General features: G+C 34.8%; 2 protein-coding genes across 4 annotated transcripts in view; one reads left to right on the forward strand and one right to left on the reverse strand.

Annotated features, from left to right (window-relative positions):
• The window catches only part of MFSD14A (major facilitator superfamily domain containing 14A), a 39,384-nt gene extending 34,268 nt beyond the window's left edge, over nt 1-5,116 (forward strand). Inside the window, exons 9-12 of the mRNA XM_060085668.1 lie at nt 87-199; nt 1,350-1,447; nt 2,552-2,715; nt 3,810-5,116. Of these exons, the coding sequence (XP_059941651.1) occupies nt 87-199; nt 1,350-1,447; nt 2,552-2,715; nt 3,810-4,016 (582 nt within the window). The 3' untranslated portion in view covers nt 4,017-5,116. The remainder of the gene's footprint in view (nt 1-86; nt 200-1,349; nt 1,448-2,551; nt 2,716-3,809) is intronic.
• A 656-nt stretch (nt 5,117-5,772) lies between these two features.
• The window catches only part of SASS6 (SAS-6 centriolar assembly protein), a 61,988-nt gene continuing 41,518 nt past the window's right edge, over nt 5,773-26,242 (reverse strand). The window contains exons 14-17 of one of the 3 annotated variants that reach the window (XM_060090187.1): nt 26,012-26,140; nt 9,577-9,674; nt 7,740-7,834; nt 5,773-7,636 (exon numbers count right to left, since the gene is read on the reverse strand). In XM_060090187.1, coding sequence (XP_059946170.1) covers nt 7,530-7,636; nt 7,740-7,834; nt 9,577-9,674; nt 26,012-26,140 — 429 coding nt within the window. In that variant the 3' untranslated portion in view covers nt 5,773-7,529. Of the gene's footprint in view, nt 7,637-7,739; nt 7,835-9,576; nt 9,675-24,744; nt 24,853-25,281; nt 25,403-26,011; nt 26,141-26,242 lie in introns of those variants that run through there. The other 2 variants (XM_060090188.1, XM_060090189.1) reach the window with 2 other exon arrangements.

Below are 26,242 nucleotides of genomic sequence, written 5' to 3' on the forward strand. Positions count from 1 at the left end.
TAGGTCACCAAATAGCTTTTTTTCTTTTCAGTATTAAAAAGCTTATTCTATTCTAATAAGCCACTTTGATTTTTCATATTTTCTAGACCATAGTCTTGAGTTTACTTATGAGGTCAATTGGAAATAAGAACACCATTTTATTGGGTCTGGGATTTCAAATATTGCAGCTGGCATGGTATGGCTTCGGTTCAGAACCTTGGTAGGTACAAATATTTTAATTTTCTTAATTTTGGTGTTTGCCGTGTTTTTGTTTTTTTCAGCTTGAGATGTAACTGACAAAACTTTTATATTTCTTAATTTGCTTCTCAATTAAGGCTTAGACTTTAATCTGTCTCTTAATATGCTTTTTTTTCTCTCAGTGTATATAACACAGGTTTCTCACTTGTGTATTTGTATATTCTGTAGTGGCTTGAGGATAGCGGAGTGACATTTTGTATCTAAGCAACGGGTTGGGTTTTTGAATGAGATGGAGTTTTTCAATTTCTAATGAGCATTTAATCCAGTTTAGTTTGTCAGAAAAACACATGTAATCCCAAAGCAGCAAGGTTAGGAAAAAAAAGTTGAGTAACACCAGTGATCATTGCTGATGGCAAACAAGAAGTCCAGTTGTTTTGGTCCCGGCTTTATGCTGGGAAAGCTCTCTGCTTTTCTTGCCAGTCTGGTTTCCTGCAGGGAGGTAATGGTAATAGTGCTGCTGTCAGGTTGCGCATGCACACCTTTGTGCTCAGGTATTACAGGACTGAACTCCACAATGTACAGTAGTGTTTCATTCAACTGAACACATCATCTCTGTTTGGACTTGGATATGAGTAAGCACCAAGAGTGTGTTTTGATGGATGTTTTATTTTTCTGTCTAGCCTTTCAAAAGAGGTGCTCACAATTTATCGAAAACATTTCTTTTAAACATCAAGCCAGTAGAACATTTAGATCAAATTAGTGATTGCTTCACACTGAATCACAGATCTCTGGGAACCTTGCCATTCTACTAGCGAACGTTTGGAAACATTTAATGATGTTTCTCAACATTCTCTCCCCACCAGCCCAAGTCCTGCAGAAATAATACCCAACACACTTTACAGTTTAGATGTGATATGTGATATCCCAATTCTACATTGAAACCCACAGCATTCTTGTGAATAAGTGGTTGTTTTTCTTTCTAGAAGAGTAAACAGGCTTAGACTTTTAAGTGACTTGTCCAGTCACATAGGAAGGAAGAGCAAGTATAGTTCTCCTTTTTCCTGTACCACAGCCATTTCTCTTACTTGATTTTAAGTATGTATTTTGACTTTGACAGGTACAATGGAGAGCAATAATAACATGTATTTTTGTTTTGCTGCTTTTGATTGCAGGATGATGTGGGCTGCTGGGGCGGTGGCAGCCATGTCTAGCATTACCTTTCCAGCTGTCAGTGCACTTGTCTCACGAACTGCTGATGCTGATCAACAAGGTGAGTTGATAGGATCCAATGATAATTATTTAAAAATACAGAATATTCTAATTCTCTGTTCTGTCTCTTTCCTAAGTTCAGAAACATAAGCGTATCTTCAGGGTAGAGAATTTTAAATTGCTTTCATTGTACTCAATACTCTGTAATGGCCCAAATGGGAAAAGACTCTAAAAAAGAGTGGATATGTGTATAACTGGTTCACTTTGCTGTACACCTGAAACTAACACAACATTGTAAATCAACTATACTGCAATAAAAAATTTTTTTAAATAAATAAATTGCTTTCATTGTAAAGAGGAAAAGCAGATTCTAGGGTGTTATCCTTAGGTAGATAACCTTGTCTCTAACTGTGAATATGTGGCCCTGTCTGTTCTTTTGCTAGAAAATTTAATGATGAAGGTTAGTCGCCTTATATTCACTAACCATTTATTTATTACATAAACAATATGCTCTGATGTGCTAGACATCTCAGGGATACGCAGATAACCCTTTCATTAACATTGTATGTTTGTCACCTAAAGGCACATAGAAAATGTATTTTTATTGTCTTACACTTTTGTGGCAGGAACACTTAATTCTTAAAACACTAATAAGTGAGGAATAATTCTTTGAAAAGCCTGTTTATGTCAAAAGGAAAAACGGGCATTACAAAAGAGTGGCGGAGGTCACTTAGTTATAAATAAGGAAAGGCCTGTGGCCAAATCAAGTTGCATTTTAAATTTGGGATAAGATCCCAGAGGTAAACAAAAATCAAACTCTATAAACAGGGGCTATATTTGGGGTCTTAAGTAGCTGCTTGGGGACAGAGTTTTTAACAGCTGTGCTTATTAACTCATGCTGATTTTGAGCCAAGAGATTTTTTTTTAAAGGAAATGAAGTGCTTTTGCCCCCTTGTTTCTACATTAGACCTGAGCTTACATTTGCATCAGATAGCTTACTATACTTTGTAGAGCTTATAGCTTCTAAGTAATTTTGATGCCACTGCAGTAAGTTGCTGGTGTCTGATAAAAGTTTTGCCTTTAGAATAAGTGACTTCATGTTTGTGTCGGTTCTAGGGTAGGAAAAAATAAGTGGTACACTAAATAATTTGTTTAAACAATTCAGGTGTCGTTCAAGGGATGATAACAGGAATTAGAGGATTATGCAATGGTCTGGGACCAGCCCTTTATGGATTCATTTTCTACATATTCCATGTGGAACTTAAAGAACTGCCAATGACAGGAACAGACTTGGGAACAAACACAAGCCCACAGCACCACTTTGAACAGGTAATTATAAAAATATAGTTCATTTGGCTGGATTGAAAGGTGATGTTTTTTGGTCACTAAAGCTTTTATTTGAGATTCTTAGATTGAATAAAAACACTTAAAACCAAAGCCTAAGGGACTATGTCCTCCTATATACGTACTTCTTTATAAAATTGGCTGTGTGTTCTTTTCTTCCCTGGATAATTAAAAAATTATTTATGTATTCTAGTTTGTCTTAGTATACCTAGTGGCATAGGTAACAGCCATTTGTCATACTACTGTTTGTCTTTCATCTGAGGCTTCTGGAATGTTAGAGCTTCCCTGTATCAGGTCTGCCTTCTGTAGAAGCGTCAGTTAGGTGCTGGTAAACATCTTTGTTCACTTGCTCGCTATACTCCCCTCTGTTCAACTGAAAACATTAACAGCGAAACACATTATTTTAAGCCAGTACAAACAACTCATTAGTTTCCTTGTATTTAGCAGAGTTCTACACTAATCTTCTAACCAGTTAAGACTACTTTTAAATAAAAAAGAATGTTTGTCTGTGGGCTCTACACAGGTAAAACTGGCAGTGCAAGTTTTTGCTAAGAATGAATGTGATTTGGGGCTAAAACACAGGTCTGTTTGATTCTTCTCATGGTAACGACATTATCTGTGTTTTCCTTACTTTCAGTCACTAGAGAATATAGTTACATTTTTAACAAAGAAAATGGTAATTGATTCTGTTACTGTAGTTAATATTATATGCTACTTGATTTTACTTGTGAGATCTCCCTGTTTTCCTCTTGAACTAACAAATTAAGTGAAGGCTCACAGAATGTGTTCAGATTTTATGCTATAAATGACAATATATTTTTGCATGTATTTGTTCTTAAAAAATCTTTTGGCTGTTTCTTGGGTCAGCTGTTATCCCCCAGAATTTTACGTTGAGAATGTGACAGTGAGTGTTTCTTTTCCCCTTGAAAAGGGAATGTTTTTTCTAACTGTGGCTTTAATGAAGAGAGGAGTCATTGGCTTATAATTCACAGCAATCAGTTACTACTAAAAGATAAGCAATTTCTTGTTATGAACAAAGAAGTCTTTGCAAAAGTCCTAATTCTCTTTTCCTTCCTCAGAATTCCATCATCCCTGGCCCCCCCTTCCTCTTTGGAGCCTGTTCAGTACTGCTGGCTCTGCTTGTTGCCTTGTTTATTCCGGAACATACCAATTTAAGCTTAAGGTCCAGCAGTTGGAGAAAGCACTGTGGCAGTCACAGCCATCCTCATAGTGCACAAGCGCCAGGAGAGGCCAAAGAACCTTTACTCCAGGACACAAATGTGTGACAACCGAAATCAGGAAGACTTTTCTATCAGCACCCAGGTCTTAGTTTTCACCTATAGTTCTGGACGTACATTCCATTTCCATCTACAATGTACTTTAAGATTGTCTTAAGAAATGTATCTGCATGAACTCCGTGGGAACTAAAGAAAAGAACTGGACAGTTTTCCAAAGATGTTACAATTTCTTTTGAAAAGAAACCTTTTGTTTATTAGCACCAGTTTCTTGCCACTAAGCTTTTTGTTTTATTATACATCCTTTAATTAAAATTAAAAACTATATATGTAACTTCTTAGATACTAGCAATGTCTCTGCTACCATTTCCTTCAGGTGTTGAGCTTTAACTATTTATGCTGACTCGCAGTGAGACAGAGTAGGTAGTGTAGTGTGGAACTGTTCATTTTAACATTGTAAAATCGTGAGTCAGATTTTAATAGTGTAAAATCTTGGGTCAAATAATTCAAAGCCTTAATGCAGATGCACTAAAGAAATGGTAAATGAACTGTTTGCATTTAAAAAACAAAACTCTTAAGAAAACTATACTAAATCTGAATCAGGTTTCAAGCTTGTTTGTAGTAATTTTATTTTAAACATTATTCATTCACTACTGTTTTTGAAATGAGAAAATATCAGCCATTTAGAATTTAAATTGGGGTGTTTAGAGCCTGTAAGTCTAAATGCTGGCTCATATTTGTTCCCCAGCTACTTATACCACTATTCTTTTAATGTTTGCATAATCATAAGAACCTCAACACTTGAATACATAATCTAAAAATTATATAGTAAAGCTGGTAGCCTTGAAAATGTCAATGTGATATCTATATGTAGATAAGTATATATAGTGGCCTTTCAGGACTGTCACAGTAACACTTTATTTACAGAGCTAATGTTTGTCCTAAATTTTCAGGACCCTAGAAGAGAGCTTTATACAATTACTGATGTGAATTTCTCTAAAGTGTATATTTTTGTGTCCAGTTATATTATTTAAGAAAGTGTTACTTTGTAAAAAATTGTACATAAAGTATTGTATAGTTTACACTGTTTTCATCTTATGTGTGGTTACTGCTTAATGCTTTTTAAACTTGGAACATTCACTATGGTTAAATAAGGTCTTAAAAGAAATGTAAATATTCTGTTAATAAAATTAAATATTTTAATGATTTTTTTTTAAAGAAAGTCTTGATCTGTGATTCCCTTATGAGGCCTGTTTTGGCTTTGTTACTATATATATATATATATATATATATATATATATATATATTTTTTTTTTTTTTTTTGCGATACGCGGACCTCTCACTGTTGTGGCCTCTTCCGTTGCGGAGCACAGGCTCCAGATGCGCAGGCTCAGCGGCCATGGCTCACGGGCCCAGCCGCTCCATGGCATGTGGGATCTTCCCGGACCGGGGCACGAACCCATGTCCCCTGCATTGGCAGGCGGACTCTCAACCACTGCGCCACCAGGGAAGCCCAGTTACTATATTTTTACAGTAACAAATCAAAGCATTATACCTTCTCCCTTTGAATCCATTTCATTTCCCTCAATAAAATACTGTTGTAGGAAGACAAAAGCAAAGAAATGAAAACTTAGTTCATAAATTAACTAAGTACTTAATTTTCTAAGCACAGGTGGTGTAGGTCAGTCCTATGTTTGTTTTTACATACTGTTTACATGTCAAGATTCCCAAAATATTAATACTTTATTAACAAAGCTCACAGTTTACAGAAATACATTAAATGCAATATTTTGATTATTAACACATGTACAACTGCACGCAGCAAAACAATTTCAAATAAAAGTTTAAGAGGTAGAGCAAATAATTAGCACACTCGAAAGTCTGTGTATATACATTTAATACCAAAAAGTCTTTAGCAAGTTTGATATCAAAATGATCTCTATATCTTTTGGGAATTCTCCCAATTTTCCATGTGTGGATATGGAAAAGGATATCTATATTTTTAAAAAAAGCTACCTGTATGTCATGTATCCTATCCAAACCCTTGTCACAAAGTTTTATATTACATACTATTTACAGGAAAGATTCCAATATTGCCAGAAAGTTTCTTTCCAGATTATTAGTGCTTTCAAGTTATTATAACTGAGTATTCTTACTAATATAGTATATCGAAATGACAAAAATATATATATAAAAAGTGACTACCTAATAACGGTTATTAAATTTTTTAGATAAGATCCCTAGTTTAAGACAGCTTGTGGTTGCCAGCAGTTTCAAACGTATCATAAGGAAAGACTCAATACTGTGGCTTCATAAAAAAATTAGCAAATATTTTTTGTCTTACCATGGAAGCCAATAACATTAGTATGTCATCAGTATCCTGAAATGTCTCTTTTCCTCATCTGTGTAATAAGGTCCTTGAAAGTATTTTTTAAGTATCACATGAGCATTAGCAATCTCTGCAAACAAATTGATTTAGAGTTTTCTTAAGAGAATGCTACTCTACTGGATGGTTGTCAGTAAGAAAACAAAATGCAACCCTGTGATTCTGGGTGAATTTTCTAAATTACCTCATTTTTCCCAAAGGAACAATTCTTATCTGAAACTTAATTATAGGGAAGAGAAGAAAGTTGTAACTTCTAACATTATTCATTTTGCCTACTTTACTAATAAGCAAACATGAAAATGAACCCATTTTGATATAAGCAAAATGAATATTCATGATGCTCTCAGTAAATATTTTGTGTAAGTACTAATTTTTAAAACAAATATTCCACTAATACAGATTTAACTGCATAACAAACAAAACTCCAAATGAAGGAGAAAAACTGGATGACTGTAGACTTCCAGGAAGCATTAAAATCCATAAACTCTGCACCTCAAATGACTAAAAGCACTTTGTACCTAATCTGGTCATGTAATTAGACTGTCCAAGATTTTCTGTACAATAAATTTATCAAAATTACTTAACAGACTTATTCAAAAGATAATTTAAAGGTTTCAAGGAAAATATTTACTTGCTATGAAGAATTTATTCATTTAAGGTAATTTCAGGACTTTTCCCTTTACTGTAAATATCATCAATAATATATCTCAAGAGATAATTATTTTCCCTTAAAATTCGCAGGTGGCAAATTTAAAACTTCTATTGTACTAACGAAAATGATAAAATGAATTGATAGCATTCTTTGGTTTCATACTAGTATATATATCTGAGGTTTTAATTAACTGAGATATTGAATATGATTAGAATGTCCCTTACAAGGATCAACTCTTTTCTTAGAACTTCTGAGAATTTCTAAGTATTAGTTTAATAAAATTCATACTATTATTCTATAAAACACCATGTTCCAAACTAAAAAGAATCTTCACCCATTCCGTAGTACAAATTTGCCCCTCTAAACTGCATAAACGACAGCGGTACTTAAAGGATCCAAACAATCTAATACAGTAGCTCAAGTAAACTTTGAAACTTGCTTATTCAGAATTTGATCTGTGCTGTTTCTATATTAAAACCACGCTGAATTTCTAAAATTTCAATAAAAGTAAAAGATGACACTAGGATTAACTGTTTGGTAGCTGCCCAGGGAAATATGCTGAAGATGTAGAAGGGAGCACTACGGGTTTGGAAGATGTCTGTAATGCTCCTAAAGTGCCGCCTTTTTGATGGTCTGCAAATGAGGACAAAAAAAGGTTATCTGCATTCACGTAAGTCTTTATATAATACAGTTAATTAAACCAAGTGTACAATCCATTTCAGAAATGTCTTCTCACCTGGATTATTATATAGATTTTGGTTGAGCCCACGTAAAGGAATGCTGTCTTCCCTTTTCTTCAGATATTTGGATTCCAGCCCTAAATTTTCACCACTTGAAAGGAAAATAGTAATTATTTACTTATTTTAACAAAGTCTTACTTTCTCTTCAGTAAAGTCTGAATGTTTATATACTATGTATACAATAATATAACTTATGTTTATGGCTTTGTTCAAAACAAATCCCATTTTTCACTGGGTTCTTAAGCAAATAATTTATCTATTCATAAGCCAAAGTATACTTCTTCCCAGTAAAGAGTAAGTTATCTTCTTCCTTTGACCAAAAGCTCCTCAAAATTTTGTTATGCTTCAAAGTTGTCATTATTAAACATTAATACACATTGTACAGTAATGAATTCTGGTTGGATGAATACAAATATGAAATTTTGAAAAAACAAAGAGGGGATATTTCTATAGTTGTATTTTTCCTCTTTCAACCACGATATTCCTTCTTTCTAAATCTGTCCAGTATTAACAGTTTCTGTATTAGTACACTTGCCAAGAAGAAGTTCAGGGCTCTTGCAAAACAATGACATTTTATCTTTAAAATTAAATGATGGTCTTCTCCCAATTTTCAGAAAAGAATAAAGTGGGTGAATAGGTGTTATTTCCAATTTAAAATTTTTTCTTTAACCTTTGCCACTTATTACTAGCTGACAACAAAACAAACCAATTCTAAACAAAAATCTCAAAATAGCTGAACAGTCCCAATTTTATGGACACACGATTATGTTTGATTTTGTACCACAAATATGATCTGTAAGTAAAATTGTTCTTAGTGTGTATGATGGAGTTAAACATACAAACATCACGGTGTTCTACCATTAATAGGAATTCTAGGTGCTCTGCCACTTTAACAAATGTGAGCTTAAATATAACAAGCACATACATTTCAGGACTTCAAAGAATTCTCACTTTTAAAAAACAGAGGCTCATAAACATTAACTATTTTAATACTCATCTTGGTACTAATTTTAGAGGAGCCAATGAATGAAGAGAGCTGGAATAAGAAGCCTCTTTGAGCCATGACAGTAATTTTTTAGTTTGCAATATATTGGGGAGGGTGACAGCTCATGATAATGAGTGCCAGCAGAGAGGCCTTAAAGCGATTACATTTTAAATAAATAAAGGCACACTAAGAAAACAGTATTACAAACAAAGACTACCCAGAGAGACAAGTTTGCATCTATAAGTTGTTTACTCTAGCTACAACTCACTGATTCAGCTAACTTCAGTACAGAAAACCTGCTTAAGATCTAAAAAAATAGGCAAAGAATCTCTGAGTAGGCAAAACAGAAGTCACAAATTGGCACTAAAGCTTATTTATGTTAGCGTGGCTAGGGGGCAACTTCACAAACCCTTTTACTCTTATTTACCCCAGAATTCTAACAGTTTAACCAGCTGATTCCTCAGTTTACTTTACACTGGAAGCAATTATTCAGGAAAAACAAAGAGCTTCTAGAGACAGACACAGCCATACAGGAAAACAAAAGCAAAACAGCCAACTCTGAGGAATTTAAAAGATTTCTATCTATTTGCCCGAGAATATATGAAAGGGTGTTCTTCAGTTATGTAGGAAAATCCCTTTTAAAAAATTAAATTTTACTATATGTCTATCCTACAGTTTTAAAAAATATGATAAACCTCTTTCTTATAGCTAAAAGGGACTAAGTCAAATCCCACTGATCAGCAACTTAAAACGTTACATAAATAAGTGGTCATAATAGCTTTCAAACACTGATAAAAACTCCCTGACTTCCAAAGTTACAAACATTAAATTTTATGTCAAGAGCTTACTTTTCCTTATCAGTTGAGCAAGGCATACTAACAGTTGTTCCTGATTGAACATCTCCTAGTGATGTACTTGGTTTTGTAAACTGCAAGTTAAAGTGCACCTGTGAAGAGGGAAAACATGTAACTGAATTAGTGAGAACTGAGACAGTTCTATATGGAGATAGGTGGTTAAATTTTTTCTCTGATGAATATAGACCACAGAAGTTCAACCTATATTTTATAACACAAGCACATTTTATTCAGAAGATTTAATTTAAAAATCCTATTTCTCCTTGACAAAAAAGTTCCTGTCATATCAGCAAGATAAACAGCACAAATTATCTTAATTATTTTGAAACAAAAACATGAACACTAATACATTTAAATGTTATTGATGCTAAAAGTAACCAAGTACCACAATGATGCACCTCATACATTCTGAGAATTCTTTTCACGAACTTAAAGCCTGTCATATTTAAGGATTCTAAATGAGTGCTAGGAATTGAATACTGAAATAATCAAAAGTAATCCAAGAATCTATACAAAAGTCCAAACTAAAATATCAAGCATATAGTATGTAGTAGTTTACTTAAAGTAATAATGACTATGACTGAGGGGGTTTCTTACCAGGAATGGGTTCTATGTTAGGAAGTCTATAAATGTAAGTCACCATACTAATAAATCAAAGAAAAAAGGTATGACGACTCGTATAAAGAGAAAAAAAAAAAAGAAAGAAAGAAAAAAAGAAAAAGGCATGAGAAGATAAGAAATATCTATTTTTGGTAAAAAAAATCATAATAAAATAGGGAGAGATACTAGCTTAATAGGATAAAATTATAAATGAGAAAGGTATATGCTGCTGTCCTTGGCTATCAGGGTTCAATATTCTAAAGATATCAGATCACATTAAATACAAACAGGATTTTTAAAAAGTGAGATAAGCTGATTTTCATATTCCTTATAGAAAAATAAACATGCAAGAGTGAAGAAATTTAGAGTATAAGATATTAATACATAATATAGTTTCCAGCCACCAATAATTAGAAAACCAGACAAAATAAACAAAAAGAATGGTCCCAAAAACTGAACAACTGGTAGTACAGAACTGTGATCTCTAAGAAAAGTGTGATCCCTACAACTGACCCAGCTTTCTAATTAGAGGCACTTCCTGACTATAGGTACAGAGAAAGAACATAATTGCTAAATGAAGGAGATTAAAATCAGTTCAGGGAGGATGAGGTGCCTGGAGGCTGCAAGGCAGAATTCTGAAGAAAAGGGAGCTATAAAGAGAACAAGCCACAGAAATCTACACATGAATCCCCTTGAGTTTTTGCTGAGTACTAGGAACATGCATAGGGTAAAATTCCACAATGCTGGGCAAATAAAAACGGGAGTTTCAAGCTGAACAATTTCTAAGGTTCATAATCATGGAGACAAAGTGGACAGTCCTTGGTAATCATTTAGGGCATTCTGTGGGGAGCTTCGTAACACGGCTGAACTATCCCTTGAGTAAAAGCTACTTTAAATGCATCCTAGTAAAGCTAAAGGAAAAAAGAGAAAAACAAAACTCAAAAAGGACTAGGGGATCGACAAGTAACTTAAATAACTGCCACCCTTTAAAGGAAGATAACAAAATCTAGATAATCAACAAAGTAACATTAACAATGTTCCACATCCTATCAGAAATTATTAGAGGGACTTCCCTGGTGGTCCAGTGGTCAAGAATCTGCCTTCCAATGCAGGGGATGCGGGTTTGATCCCTGGTCGGGGAACTAAGATCTCATGCCATGGGGCAACTAAGCCCATGTGCCACAAATACTGAACCCACACACCTCAATTAGAGAGCCCGTGCACCGCAACGAAGATCCCGTGTGCCACAACTAAGACCCGAAGCAGCCAAAAATAAATAAATAAAATAAATATTTTTAAAAATTAGAAATGACAAGTAGGAAAACATGAGTCATACTAAGAAAAATCACTCAACAGAAACTGATCCAGAGATGATACAAATGATAGAATAAGGATGCACATGTTAAAAGTATTGTAACTATGAACAAGGATGTATGGAAATTAAAAGTATGAGAAAAATGGAAGATATAAAAAAAGAATGAAATGGAACTTCTAGAGATGATAAATTAAATATCTAAAATGAAAAGTTCTCACTGGGGCTTCCCTGGTGGCGCAGTGGTTGAGAGTCCGCCTGCTGATGCAGGGGACGTGGGTTCGTGCCCTGGTCTGGGAAGATCCCACATGCCGCGGAGCGGCTGGGCCCGTGAGCCATGGCCGCTGAGCCTGCGCATCCGGAGCCTGTGCTCCGCAACGGGAGAGGCCACAACAGTGAGAAGCCCACATACCGCAAAAAAAAAAAAAAAAAAAAGTTCTCACTGGACAGAATTAACAGCAAATTAAACAATGCAGAAGAAAAGATTAGTGAACTTTAAGAAAGCATTAGAATCTAATATATATAAAATGAAGCAAATAAATGAACAGACTCAATGGGACAATATCATGTGATCAACCATGAGTAACTGTAATACTAAAAGGAGATAATAAAAAAAGTGAAGAGGGACTTCCCTGGTGGCACAATGTTTAAGAATCCACCTGCCAATGCAGGGGACACGGGTTCGAGCCCTGGTCCAGGAAGATCCCACATGCTGCGGAGCAACGAAGGCCGTGCACCACAACTACTGAGCCTGTGCTCTAGAGCCCATGAGTCACAACTACTGAGCCTGCATGCTGTAACTACTGAAGCCCGTGCGCCTAGAGCCCCTGCTCCACAAGAGAAGCCGCTGCAATGAGAAGCCTGCACACCACAACGAAGAGTAGCCCCTGCTCGCCAGTAGAGAAAGCCCGTGTGCAGCAACGAAGACCCAACATAGTAATAAATAAGTAAATAAGTAAGTAAGTAAATAAATAAATAACAGTTTAAAAAAAAAAAAAGTGAAGAAATATGGCCAGGCCAGAAACTGGCAACTATGGAATGATGGCTTCAAAATGCTGAAAGGAAAAAAGAAACTTGTCAACCCAGAATTCTAAATGCAGAGAAGATAAATTCAAAATAAAAATGTTATGAGATTTTTATGAATTTCCCACAGACATGCACTATAAGATATCTTAAAGAGCTGCACTGTAAGAAATCTTCATTAGAGGAGAAAGGAAAATGATACCAGATGAAAATGTAGATCTACATAAAGGAATAGAGTTGTGTAAATAGTAAGTATATGAGTAAAAGGACTTTCTCCTCCCTGTTTAATTTATTTAAAAGATATCTGATTGTTTAAAAAAAAAGTGGGATTTATAACAAATGCAGAAGTAAAATTTTGACAGTAGTTAGCAGGACAGGAATGAGGAAATGGAATTATTGTAAGGTTCTTACATTATATGGAAAGCAATATAAAATTTTGAAGATAGATTATGATAAGGTGAAGATGTCTACTGTAAACTCTAGAGCAAACAAAAAATAAAGCCAATAAGTAGGGACAAAATAGAATGCAAAATAAAATCAGCAATTAATTAAAAAGTCAGGATTAAAGTAGAAAAGAGGGACAAAGAACAGATGGGATATATAGAATACAAACAGCAAGATGATAAAACGTATGAATATATACATTAAATTTTAAATTGTTAAAGACAACGTCAGAATGGATGAAAATATAAGAGTCAGGTATAGAATATCTAAAAGAAATCCAGTTTAAATATAAAGACACAGATTGGTAAAAGTAAAAGGAAAGAAAGTGATACATCATGTAAATGCTAAGAAAGCCAGAGTACAATATTAATATCAAGGTATAGTCTTCTTTCTGTTCTGAGAAATGAAAAAACAAATTCCTAAGGGTCAAAGAGAGTGAGGAAAATCCCTTCTTTCACAGTTCTCTTCTGCCCCAACCCTCAGGCAATTCAGTGGAAACAGAAGCGACAGGGGTAATGATGATAACAGCAGTGGCCAAGCAGGCACCTAAAACTCTGAAAGCGGGGAAGCACACCCTCTGACCAGAAGTGCTGTGGTCTCACAAGCATGATACAAATTCTCATTATGTTTTTTCTTTCTCTGTCCTCCCAATGTTTGGCACCAGACACAGACACAATTGCAGGAACTGTGTCTTAGACCAAGGGAATTTAGGTCCATGATTTCTAGCCAGTTTTCAGGAAGAAGGACTCAGGGGATTCTGAAATCTGGAGGGAAATCACAGAGAGAAAGGAACTCAAGAAAGAGATCCTATAAAAGCTGTATATGAACTACTGGGTTCTATTCTAAGCTGGACATGCAAGATCTGACCACAGTCACCATACCAAAGGCTCTGAGAACTGAACTATGGAGTAAACCACCACCCAGGTCACAGAACAGGCACTAGATGGTGCACAGACAGACAGATCCAAATAACATGAGCAAACTCCTTAAGGACTGAACTGACACAGAAACCACAGCCTACAAACGGTAAGTCAGAATTTGCAATTTGAACCTAACAAAACTATTTGCTACAAAAAAAAATTTTTTTAATTAAATTTTTTTTTTAAATTCACATTCTCCTTTGGATTTAAACAAGATCTAGAGCCTCATAACATTCAATACTGGATCCAGACAGAATCCAAAATCACTCAACAAAGAACTCAGAAAATCTAAGTAATTTGCAAGGCAAAAAACAAGCCAACAGTTGTCAGCTCCAAGATGGCAAAGATAATGGAATTATCAGGAAGGCAGTTAAAAGTATCTATTATAACCATGTTCTAAGAAGTAAAAGTGAATACTCTTGAAATAAATGCAAAGAAAATGTCTCAGTAAAAAAAAATAGAACATGTAAAAAAGAAACAAATGTAAATTTAAGAACTGAAAAAATTCACTGGATGGACTCTATAGCATTAAACTGTAAGATCAATCAATAGAAATTATTATATCTGAAAAACAGAGAAAAAAGAAAGGAAGAAGAGAGCCTCACAGACCTATGGGAAAACATACATGGTCTAACATTCATGTTGCCTGAGTCCCAGAAGGATGGGGGAAGAGTGTAGGGCAGAAAACATTTTTAAGAAATAATGGTTGTTGGGCTTCCTTGGTGGCACAGTGGTTGAGAGTCCGCCTGCCGATGCAGGGGACACGGGTTCATGCCCTGGTCCGGGAAGATCCCACTTGCCACGGAGCAGCTGGGCCCGTGAGCCATGGCCACTGAGCCTGTGCATCCGGAGCCTGTGCTCCACAACGGGAGAGGCCACAATGGTGAGAGGCCCGCGTACCGCAAAAAAAAAAAAAAAAAAAAAAAAAGAAATAATGGTTGAACACTTCCAAAATTTGGTAAAAGGCATCAACTTAGAGATTCAAGAAACCTAGCAAATCCCAAAAAGGATACAAATAAATTCATGCCTAGACACATCTTCAGACTCCTGAAAACTAAAGGAAAAGAATAAATCTTGAAAGCAGCCTGAGAAAAACGATGCATTATATATAGTTGAACAACAGTTGGAATTTACTGCTGATTTCTCATCAGAAATCATGGAAGTCTGAGGGAAGTAGAATATTTTTAAAGTGCTTAAGGAAAAAAAACTATAAATACATTATTCTATGTCCAGAGAAAATATCATTCAGGAATGAAGGTGAAAGAAGCATGTTTCCAAGATGAAGAAAAACAAAGAAACTTCTTTGCCAGAAAACCTCCTATAAAACAAAAGCTAAATAATATTCTATTATTCAGGGAAGTGATATCATGGAAAACATGGAATACCAGGAATAAAGGAAGAGCAACAGAAATGGTAAACAGGGATAAATATAATGGACCATGCTTCTCCACTCAAGTGTTTTATACATATGTATATTGGTTAATAGCAAAAAATACAGCACTGTCTGATAGTTTCCAATGTATAGCTGTAATACATATGACATACCAAAACAAAGGGGTAAAGGTAAAGGGACTATACACGGTAGTAAGGTATTTATATTCCACTTGAAGTGGTAAAATATTAATTCTATACATACTGTGAAAAGCTAACTATGTTTATTATGATGCCTGGAGCAACCACTAAAAAAAAGAAAGTGTACAAAGAGATATAATAAAAAACACACCAGAAGAACTAAAAAGGAATATTTTAAAAATGTGCAAATAACCCAAAAATGAAGCCAAGAAAGGGGAAACAAAGGAATGAAAAATAGAGGGAACAAACTAAATATGCCCTTTACCTGAAAACCATTTTAGATAGGATATACACAAGTTTAAAGAAAAAGGTTGGAAAAAGATACTCCATGGAAACACCACTCGAAAGAAAACCTGAGTAGCTATATTCATATTGAACAAAGTAGACTTCAGAGCATGAAAAATTACCAAAGAGGAAATTACATAATGATGAAAGGATCAAGCAACCAAGAGGACATAACAATTATAAAGGTGTATGCACCGAACAAAAGAGCTTCAAAATACATGAGGCAAAAAATGATAGAATTAAATGGAAAACTGATAGAAATGGAAACACCCATAATAATAATTGGAGATATCCAATACTGGAAATACTCCTCTCTCAGTAACTAATACAAAGTCAACAAGGATACAGAAGAACTGAACAAAATCAACCAACTGAATTTGACTAACATTTAGATCAGTGAAGTTTATCCCAAGAATGCAAGGCTTATACAATATTTGAAAATCAACATAATACATCTATTAACTGATGAGAGAAAAATCACACAATCATATCAAAGCATTAAAAAGCCACTAGTAATGAGTTTAACAAATGAGTATAGCAAGTTTTCAGGATACAAGGTCAATATACAAAAATCAATTACATTTGTATACAGCATCAGTGAATATTCTGAGAAAGTAATTAATAAAGCAATTACATTCACAATAGCATCAAATGAGTAAAATACTTAGGAATAAATTTAATAAAAGAAATGCAGAATTTGACATTGAAAACTGCAAAACACTGATGAGAGAAATTAAAGGACACTTAAATAAATGGAGAGGCATATTAACATTCATGGATTTAAAAACAAAATACTGTCAAAATGACATTTCTTCCAAAATTGATGTATAAATTCTATATACCCTATCAAAATTCAAGCAGGCTATTTTGTAGAAGTTGACAAGCTGAATCCAAACATTTATATGGAAATATAAAGTATCTAAAATAATAAAACAAGTTTGAAAAAGAAGAGAGTTGGTGGATTTATACTACTCAATTTCAAAACTTATTATTAAGTCACAGTAATCATGACAGTGTGGTATTGGCATAAGGATAGGCAATCAATTAAACAGAATTAAGAGTCCAGAAATTCTTACATTTATGGTCAAATGATTTGCCTAAATCAACAGTCTTTAACAACTGTTACTGAGAGAACTAGATATCCACATGCTAAAACAAAACAAAAAAACCAAAGACCCTTACCTCATTCCATACATAAAACTCATACTATACATAAAAAGTAACTCACAATGGATCATAGATCTTATTTGCCACCTGTGGTTGCAGAGTTCTTAGATATGACTCCAAAAGCATGATCAACTAAAGAAAAAAATTTGATAAACTGGACTTCATCAAATTAAAAACTTTTTGTTCTTCAAAAGAGAAAATAAAAGAGAAGCCACAGACTGGAAGAAATATTTGCAAACATTTATCTGATAAAGGACTTGCATCCAGAATATTTAAAGAACTCATAACTCAAGAGAAACAACCTAATTTTAAAAAAGGCAAAAGGTTCAAAATAGCTACTTCACCAAAGCAGATATACTGATGTCAAACACACACATAAAAAACTGCTCTCAACCTCATTAGCTTTTAGGGAAATGCATGCTAAAATCACAAGATACTTCTACACATCTACTAGAATGCCTGAAATTAAACAATTGACCATATCAAGTGTTGATAAACATACAGAACTTGAACTCTCAGACTGCTAGTGGTAAACGGCACAACCACTTTGGAAAAGTGTGGTAGGTTCTTAAAAATCAAATATATATTGACAGCCAATCCATTCTACATACTCACCCCAGAGAAATACAAAGACTTGTACCCAAATGTTCATAGCTTTATTTGTAATACCCAAAAGCTGAAAATGACCCGAATTTTCATCAATTGATGAATGTATGGATAAGCAAGTTGTGGTATACCCATACAACGAAATACTACTGAGCAATTAAAAGAATGAACTACTGATACACACTACCACCTGGATAAAGCACAAAAAAGTCATGCTGAGTGAAAGCAGACATAATGTATCACTCTATTCATCTGAAATGCAGAAAGGCAAATTTATAGAAACAGAAAGCAGATCAGTAGTTGCCTAGGGCTGGGGGCAAGAGTGTGGTTTAACTGCAAAAAAGCACTAAGGAACATTTTGGGGAAATGTAAATGCTCAAAACTAGACTGTCATGATGGTTTCACAACTCTATAAACTGATTGAAATTACTTAACTGTAGACTTAAGCATGGGAGGATTGCATGTATGAACTATAAAAAAGTTTTAAATTTTTTAAAAAGGCACCTTAAAAAGAGTAAAAAGATAATCCCAAAATTGGGAAATAATAACAGTTAACATATAAAACCAATAGCAGACAAGTGAATGTTCAGAATATATAAAGAACATTTATGATGTCATCTTACAAGGGTTAAACATCCCAAACAGAAAATGAATAAAAGAAATGAAGAGAAATTATATAGAAGAGTAAACATAATCCATAGATACATAAAAAGATGTTCCTCACTTAATAATCAGGGAAATGCTGATTAACGTCAGTCACTAGATAGGTAAAATGCCTCTGACCCAGTTCCTTTTAAGAATTTGTCCTACAGTAAATACATACGCACCCAACATAGGTTCACCTCAATACATAAGGCAAATGCTAACAGCCATAAATGGGGAAATCAACAGTAACACAATAACAGTGGGGGATTTTAACACCACACATACACCAATAGATCATCCAGATGGAAAATTAATAAGGAAACACAAGCCTTAAATGACACATTACAACAGACAGACTTAATGGATATTTATAGGACATTGCATCCGAAAGCAGCAGAATACACTTTCTTCTCAAGTCACGTGGAACATTCTTCAGGATAGATCACATCTTGGGTCACAAATCAAGCCTCAGTAAATTTAAGAAAACTGAAATCATATCAAGCATGTTTTCCGACCACAATGCTATGAAATTAGAAATCAATTATATGGAAAAAAAGTGTAAAAAACACAAACACGTGGAGGTTAAACAATACGTTACTAAATAATCAATTAATCACTGAAGAAATCAAAGAGGAAATCAAAATATACCTAGAGACAAATGACAATGAAAACATGACAATCCAAAACCTATGGGACGCAGCAAAAGCAGTTCTAAGAGGGAAGTTTATAGCAATATATCCTACCTCAAGAAACAAGAAAAATCTCAAATAAACAACCTATCCTTACACCTAAAGCGACTAGAGAAGAACAAACAAAACTCAAAGTTAGTAGAAGGAGAGAAATCATAAAGATCAGAGTAGAAATAAATGAAATAGAGACAAAGAAAACAACAGCAAAGATCAATGAAACTAAAAGCTGGTTCTTTGAGAGGATAAACAAAATTGATAAACCTTTAGCCAGGCTCATCAAGACAAAAAGGGAGAGGATCCAAATCAATAAAATTAGAAATGAAAAGGGAGAAGTTGCACTGGACACCACAGAAATACAAAGGATCATAAAAGATTACTACAAGCAACTACACGCCAATAAAATGGACAACCTAGAAGAAATGGACAAGTTTGTAGAAAGATACAACCTTCTAAGTCTGAAACAGGAAGAAATAGAAAATAAGAACAGACCAATCGCAAGTAGTGAAATTGAAACTGTGATTAAAAATCTTCCAACAGGGCTTCCCTGGTGGCGCAGTGGTTGAGAGTCCGCCTGCCGATGCAGGGGACACGGGTTCATGCCCTGGTCCGGGAAGATCCCACATGCCGCGGAGAGGCTGGGCCCGTGAGCCATGGCCGCTGAGCCTGCGCATCTGGAGCCTGTGTTCTGCAACGGGAGAGGCCACAGCAGTGACAGGCCCGCGTACTGCAAAAAAACAAACAAACAAAATCTTCCAACAAACAAACGTCCACGGCCAGATGGCTTCACAGGTGATTTCTATCAAAAATTTAGAGAAGAGTTAACATCTACCCTTCTAAAACTCTTCCAACATATTGCAGAGGAAGGAACACTCCCAAGCTCACTCTATGAGGCCACCATCACTCTGATACCAAAACCAGACAAAGACATCACACAAAAAAATTACAGGCCAATATCACTGATGAACATAGACACAAAAATCCTCAACAAAATACTAGCAAACTGAATCCAACAACACATTAAAAGGATCATACACCATGATCAAGTGGGATTTATCCCAGGGATGCAAGGATTCTTCAATATACACAAATCAATGTGATACACCATATTAACAAATTGAAGAATAAAAACCATATGATCATCTCAATAGATGCAGAAAAAGCTTTTGACAAAATTCAACACCCACTTATGATAAAAACTCCCCAGGAAGCGGGCTTAGAGGGAACCTACCTCAACATAATAAAGGCCATATACAACAAACCCACAGCAAATATCATTCTCAATGGTGAAAAACTGAAAGCATCTCCTCTAAGATCAGGAACAAGATAAGGATGCCCACTCTCACCACTATTATTCAACATAGTTTTGGAAATTTTAGCCACAGCAATCAGAGAAGAAAAAGGAATCCATATTGGAAAACAAGAAGTAAAACTGTCACCGTTTGCAGATGACATGATACTATACATAGAAAATCCTAAAGATGTTACCAGAAAACTACTAGAGCTAATCAATGAAACTGATAAAGTTGCAGGATACAAAATTAATGCAAAGAAATCTCTTGCATTCCTATACACTAACAACGAAAGATCAGAGAGATTAAGGAAACAATCCCATTTACCATCACATCAAAATAAACCTATAAGGGGGCTTCCCTGGTGGCGCAGTGGTTGAGAGTCTGCCTGCCAATGCAGGGGACACGGGTTCGAGCCCTGGTCTGGGAAGATCCCACATGCCGCGGAGCAACTGGGCCCGTGAGCCACAATTACTGAGCCTGCGCGTCTGGAGCCTGTGCTCCGCAACAAGAGAGGCCATGATAGTGAGAGGCCCGCGCATTGCGATGAAGAGTGGCCCCCGATTGCCACAACTAGAGAAAGCCCTCGTGCAGAAACAAAGACGCAACACAGCCATAAATAAATAAAAAAATAAACAAATAAAATATTTTAAAAATAAATAAATAAATAAAAATAATAAACCTATAAGGAGCCAAAGACCTATACTCAGAAAACTATAAAATACTGATGAGAGAAATCAAAGATGACACAAACAGATGGAGAGATATAACATGTTCTTGGATTGGAAGAATCAATATTGTGAAAATGACTATACTACCCACAGCAACGTACAGACTCAATGCAATCTCTATCAAATTACCAAGGGCATTTTCCACAAAACTAGAACAAAAAATTTTACAATTTGTATGGAAATACAGAAGACCCCAAACAGCCAAAGCAATCTTGAGAAAGAAGAACAGAGCTGGAGGAATCAGGCTCCCTGACTTCAGACTATACTATGAAGCTACAGTCATCAAACAGTATAGTACTGGCCCAAAAACAGAAATATAGATCCACAGAACAGAGATAAACCCATGCACCTAGGGCTACCTAAACTATGACAAAGGAGGCAAGAATATATAATGGAGAAAAGAGAGTCTCTTCAGTAAATGGTGCTGGGAAAACTGGACAGCTACATGTAGAAGAATGAAATTAGAACACTCTCTAACACCACACACAAAATTAAGCTCAAAATGGATTAAGGACCTAAATGTAAGACTGGATACTATAAAACCCTTAGAGGAAAATAATAGGTAGAACACTCCTTGACATCAATCACAGCAAGATCTTTTTTGATCCACCACATAGAGTAATGAAAATAAAAGCAAAAATATACAAATGGGACCTAATGAAACTTAAAGCTTTTGTGCGGCAAAGGAAGCCATAAACAAAATGAAAAGACAACCCACAGAATGGGAGAAAATATTTGCAAACAAAGCAACTGACAAGGGACTAATTTCCAAAATACACAAACAGCTCATGCAGCTCAATATCAAAAAAAGAAATAACCCAATCAAAAAATGGGCAGAAGACCTAAATAGACATTTCTCCAAAGAAGACATACAGATGGCCAACAAAACACTTGAAAAGATGCTCAACATCACTAATTATTAGAGAAATGCAAATCAAAACTACTATGAGGTATCACCTCATACCGGTCAGAATGGCCATCATCAAAAAATCTACAAACAATAAATGCTGGAGAAGGTGTGGAGAAAAGGGAACCCTCCAACACTGTTGGTGGGAATGTAAATTGGTACAGCCACTATGGAGAACAGTATGGAGGTTTGTTAAAAAACTAAAAATAGAGCTACCATATGACGCAGCAATTCCACTTCTAGGCATATAACTAGAGAAAACCAGAATTCGAAAGGATGCATGCACCCCAATTTTCACTGCAGCACTATTTACAATAGCCAGGACATGGAAGCAACCTAAGTGTCCACTGACAGAGGAATGGATAAAGATGTGGTACATATATACAATGGAATATTAGTCAGCCATAAAAAGGAACGAAACTGTGCCATTTGCAGAGACATGGACTGACGGAGAGAATGTCATACAAAGTGAAGTCAGTCAGAAAGAGAAAAACAAATATCGTATAATATCCCTTATATGTGAAATCTAGAAAAATGGTACAGATGAGCTTATTTGCAAAGCAGAAATAGAGTCACAGATGTAGAGAACAAACTTATGGTTACCAAGTGGGGAAGAGGGGGTGGGATGAACTGGGAGATTGCAATTGACACATATGTAGTATTATGTATAAAATAGATAACTAATGAGAACCTACTGTATAGCAAAGGGTACTCTGCTCAATGCTCTGTAGTGACCTAAATGGGAAGGAAATCTAAAAAACAAGTGGATATATGTATACATACAATTGATTTACTTTGCTGCACAGCAGAAACTAACACAGCATTGTAAAGCAACTATACTCCAATAAAAATTAATTAAAAAAAGAATTTATTCTACAAATCTATTTGTACAAAGACACAAAGAAGTATATACAAAGATAACTGCTGAAACATGTATGACTATCTAGATTGAAAACAACTTAATCATCCATTAACAGAGCACTATTAAATTATCATACATCCGTATACTGGAATACTTCTAAGTTATTAAAAACAAACAAACAAAGAAAAACTTACATTCTAATACATGAAAATGGACCTGTACCATGATAATACTGTTAAACGAAAAAAGCAAGGTATAGAACAGTGGGCATGTACTATTTATGCTTATCTATACCAACACTCATGTATACAAACATACAGACATATACATATATCCTTGTATATATTTTAAGTATTTTTCGAATATCTCACAAAAAACTCCCAAGATTTTTTCTCTGAGGAGGGGACTAGGGACCACAGGAGGTACATTTAGCCAATACATCCTCTTAAATATTTGGGAGCTTCCCATGCTCATATATTTTAATCTATTTTTAAAATAGCTAATACAAAAGAAATAAAAATTAATTTAGAACCATCTGTGGAATGAGATGGTTAATCAAACTGAGAAATGCTATCTCTAGATAAAATTTGTCTGAATACACACTGCGGGCTAAACACTATCAAAAATTAATCAATCATCTGATCTCAGTTCATTTCTTACTGCAGAAAATCCCTCACCTACTTCATAATCTCCAAGATGAAATCTGATCATGTTTGACTTTGTGAATTTATGCCATACAAAAAGAATCAGAATCAGATATTCTAAAGTTTTTAAGAGAGTCTGTCACAAGTACTTTCTTTGACATCAAATAACATCTCCTCTTTAATAACAGGTTAGTCTGAAAGATACTACAGTTTACCATCATAATGTGTTTCACCACAAACTGTACTTTGTCTTGTTCATTGTTATATCTCTTGCAATTAGAACAATGTCTAGCCATAGCAGACATTCATTAAATATATACCAAATGGGGCTTCCCTGGTGGCGCAGTGGTTGAGAGCCCGCCTGCCGATGCAGGGGACGCGGGTTTGTGCCCCAGTCCGGGAGGATCCCACGTGCCACACAGCGGCTGGGCACGTGAGCCATGGCCGCTGGGCCTGCGCGTCCGGAGCCTATGCTCCACGGCGGGAGAGGCCACAGCAGTGAGAGGCCCATGTACCGCAAAAAAAAAAAAAAAAAAAAAAAAAAAAGGTCTCCTTTGGGTCCCTTAGTCAGTCAAATGTCCCACAGAGTCCATCATTAAATATATACCAAATGAATGAATCCTTAGAGATTACTCTCTTCAAAAATAAAAGTGAAGAAACAAGTTATTTTGCCTATTTTGCTTTAAAAGTATCAAGTGATCTTTCTATTTGTCAGCATGGCACAATCTTTTAAAACACTCACTCCTATGTATTTCCTTCAGCATGATTTTATTTCTTTCTTAATTTAACTCATGTTATTCTACATCCTCACAGTTAAACTACTTGAATGTACTAAATCTTGACAGTAACATTTTAAGAAATTAGGTATATCAGAGATTCAATGTCATTAAATAAATTTTTATTTATTTATTTATTTTTTACCGCAACTAAAAAGAACATGTTTTAATCACCATAGCTGCTAGCACAAGACTACCTAGATTAGTGGTTTCCATAGCAGGCAGTGATTACAACCGTCCATTGGGGTATGAGAAGAAAATCTTTTAACTTTGATTTATACACATTTTTTAATCTCATTCTTTAATTTCTATTTTGGAATACATTTTACTATTAATAATAACAGATAACATTATTGAAGCACTTATGTACCAGGCACTATTCTAAGCAAATGCAGCAGCTCACTTTAACACTTACAATAATCCAGTAAGATAGATACAATTATTGCTCCACTTTACAAATGGAGAAACTGAAAAACAACAGTTGGATATTGTTTTTTGTTTGTTACTGGCTTGTCCAACTTCATACTGACAGAGGCAGGATTTAAACTCTAACAACAGATTCCATGTTTTTAACCATTATAATTGAGTAGTATATGCATTCAATTCACAAATAAATAAATATTCATGCATCAGAGATTCAAACTCAAAGTGTTTTGTTAGTATTAGGGTTTTTTGGTTGTTGTTGTTAGGGATGCATATCAAAAGAACATGGAGATCAATAATATAGGAGACACTGAAAGTCTTGAGTCAGTATTTAAGAACAGGATTGTTAGAATGATTCCTCCGATTCCAGAAGAGCTATAAGAAAGGTAATCTTATAAGTCATATTTAGTCCTACCGACTAAGCAATTATCTGTAGTAGTTCCTGTCCTCATTTTGGACATTATATATATTTTCTGGAAAGCCATTTAAAATAAAAAAGCAATTGTGAATTTGATAATAATTCTCAAGAAAAAACTGTTACCAAGACATAAGCACACTTGAGCATACTGATATTTATTTAAAAACAACAGTATTCCTTTGATTACACATATCTAATTTTCAATAAGCTATATAAGAAAAGCCAATTAAATGCAACTAAATACTCTTTACATAACATTCTAAGCATAAAAACTCAGGCTTAATTCTCATTTCACTGAGAATTCTCAATAGCTCCAAATAGTAATAAGGTTATGGCTAAAAAGAAGTACATGCCTAAGCAACAAAGCAAACTTATTTTTAGGGCAGCCCAAAACTAATTTGAGAAAGAGTTTATAATATCAGTTTCAAAGTCCTCAATTCTACCTTTTATAAAATATTCTTTTCAAAAATGTTTGTCTCCATGATTTAGGAAAAAATCAATTCGGACCTGAAGTTAGGAATGAAAACAGAATCAGTGGCTCATCTGGGTGGATTAAATTACAGTGAAAATAGAATTATAATACATGTGAAAATAGTGTATATACCTAAGACAGTAATAACAATGATGAAAAACTCAAGTGAGCAGAAAAAAGCCTTTGCAAATAAATCAAGGTTTGGAGGGATTGCTAAGCATGTGCTATTTGAGATAATGTTGCCAGAACTACATTTTATAATTTGTTATAACCCTGCCCATCAGACCCTTAAATTCTGACAATGGGATCCAAAATGTCACCACAGCTAATATGCCAGCAGTATGAAGTCAGTAATCCTAGATAAGTTTGAGAGTTATAGAAGATATAAGGAGAAGAATGAATAAAAATGGAGAGGCTGAACAGGAATAAAAAAAGTTTAAACATACTGATATCTAGGTTATTATAAATTATAGTGACTCAAAAAAAATCATATAATATAGATAATATTTCCTTTAAGCATATACACTATTCAGAAATATATTCATATAATACATCACCTAATACACTTAGCAACTGATCAAAGAATTTTTTTAATTAAAAAATAAATTGCTATTTTTTTTTTTAAAGGTATTAGAATTGGCTACCTTTGGTCCTGAAACTGGGTGGATGGTACTTTTGGCAGCTATAGGATGAGGAAAGGTATTCTGGAATGCAAATGCAGAGGAGACAGGATAACCAATCCCACAAGTTGGGTAAGTCAGTCTACTCTCAACCTAAAAATAAAAGCATAAAAAAGGTTAAGGATGAGAAATTAGTTCTAAATGGTATTTGGTGATCCAGGAGGCATTAGCACCTGCTATAATAACTAACAGTTA

The sequence above is a fragment of the Mesoplodon densirostris genome, chromosome 2 (assembly GCF_025265405.1).
Source record: "Mesoplodon densirostris isolate mMesDen1 chromosome 2, mMesDen1 primary haplotype, whole genome shotgun sequence".
Lineage (NCBI taxonomy): Eukaryota > Metazoa > Chordata > Mammalia > Artiodactyla > Ziphiidae > Mesoplodon > Mesoplodon densirostris.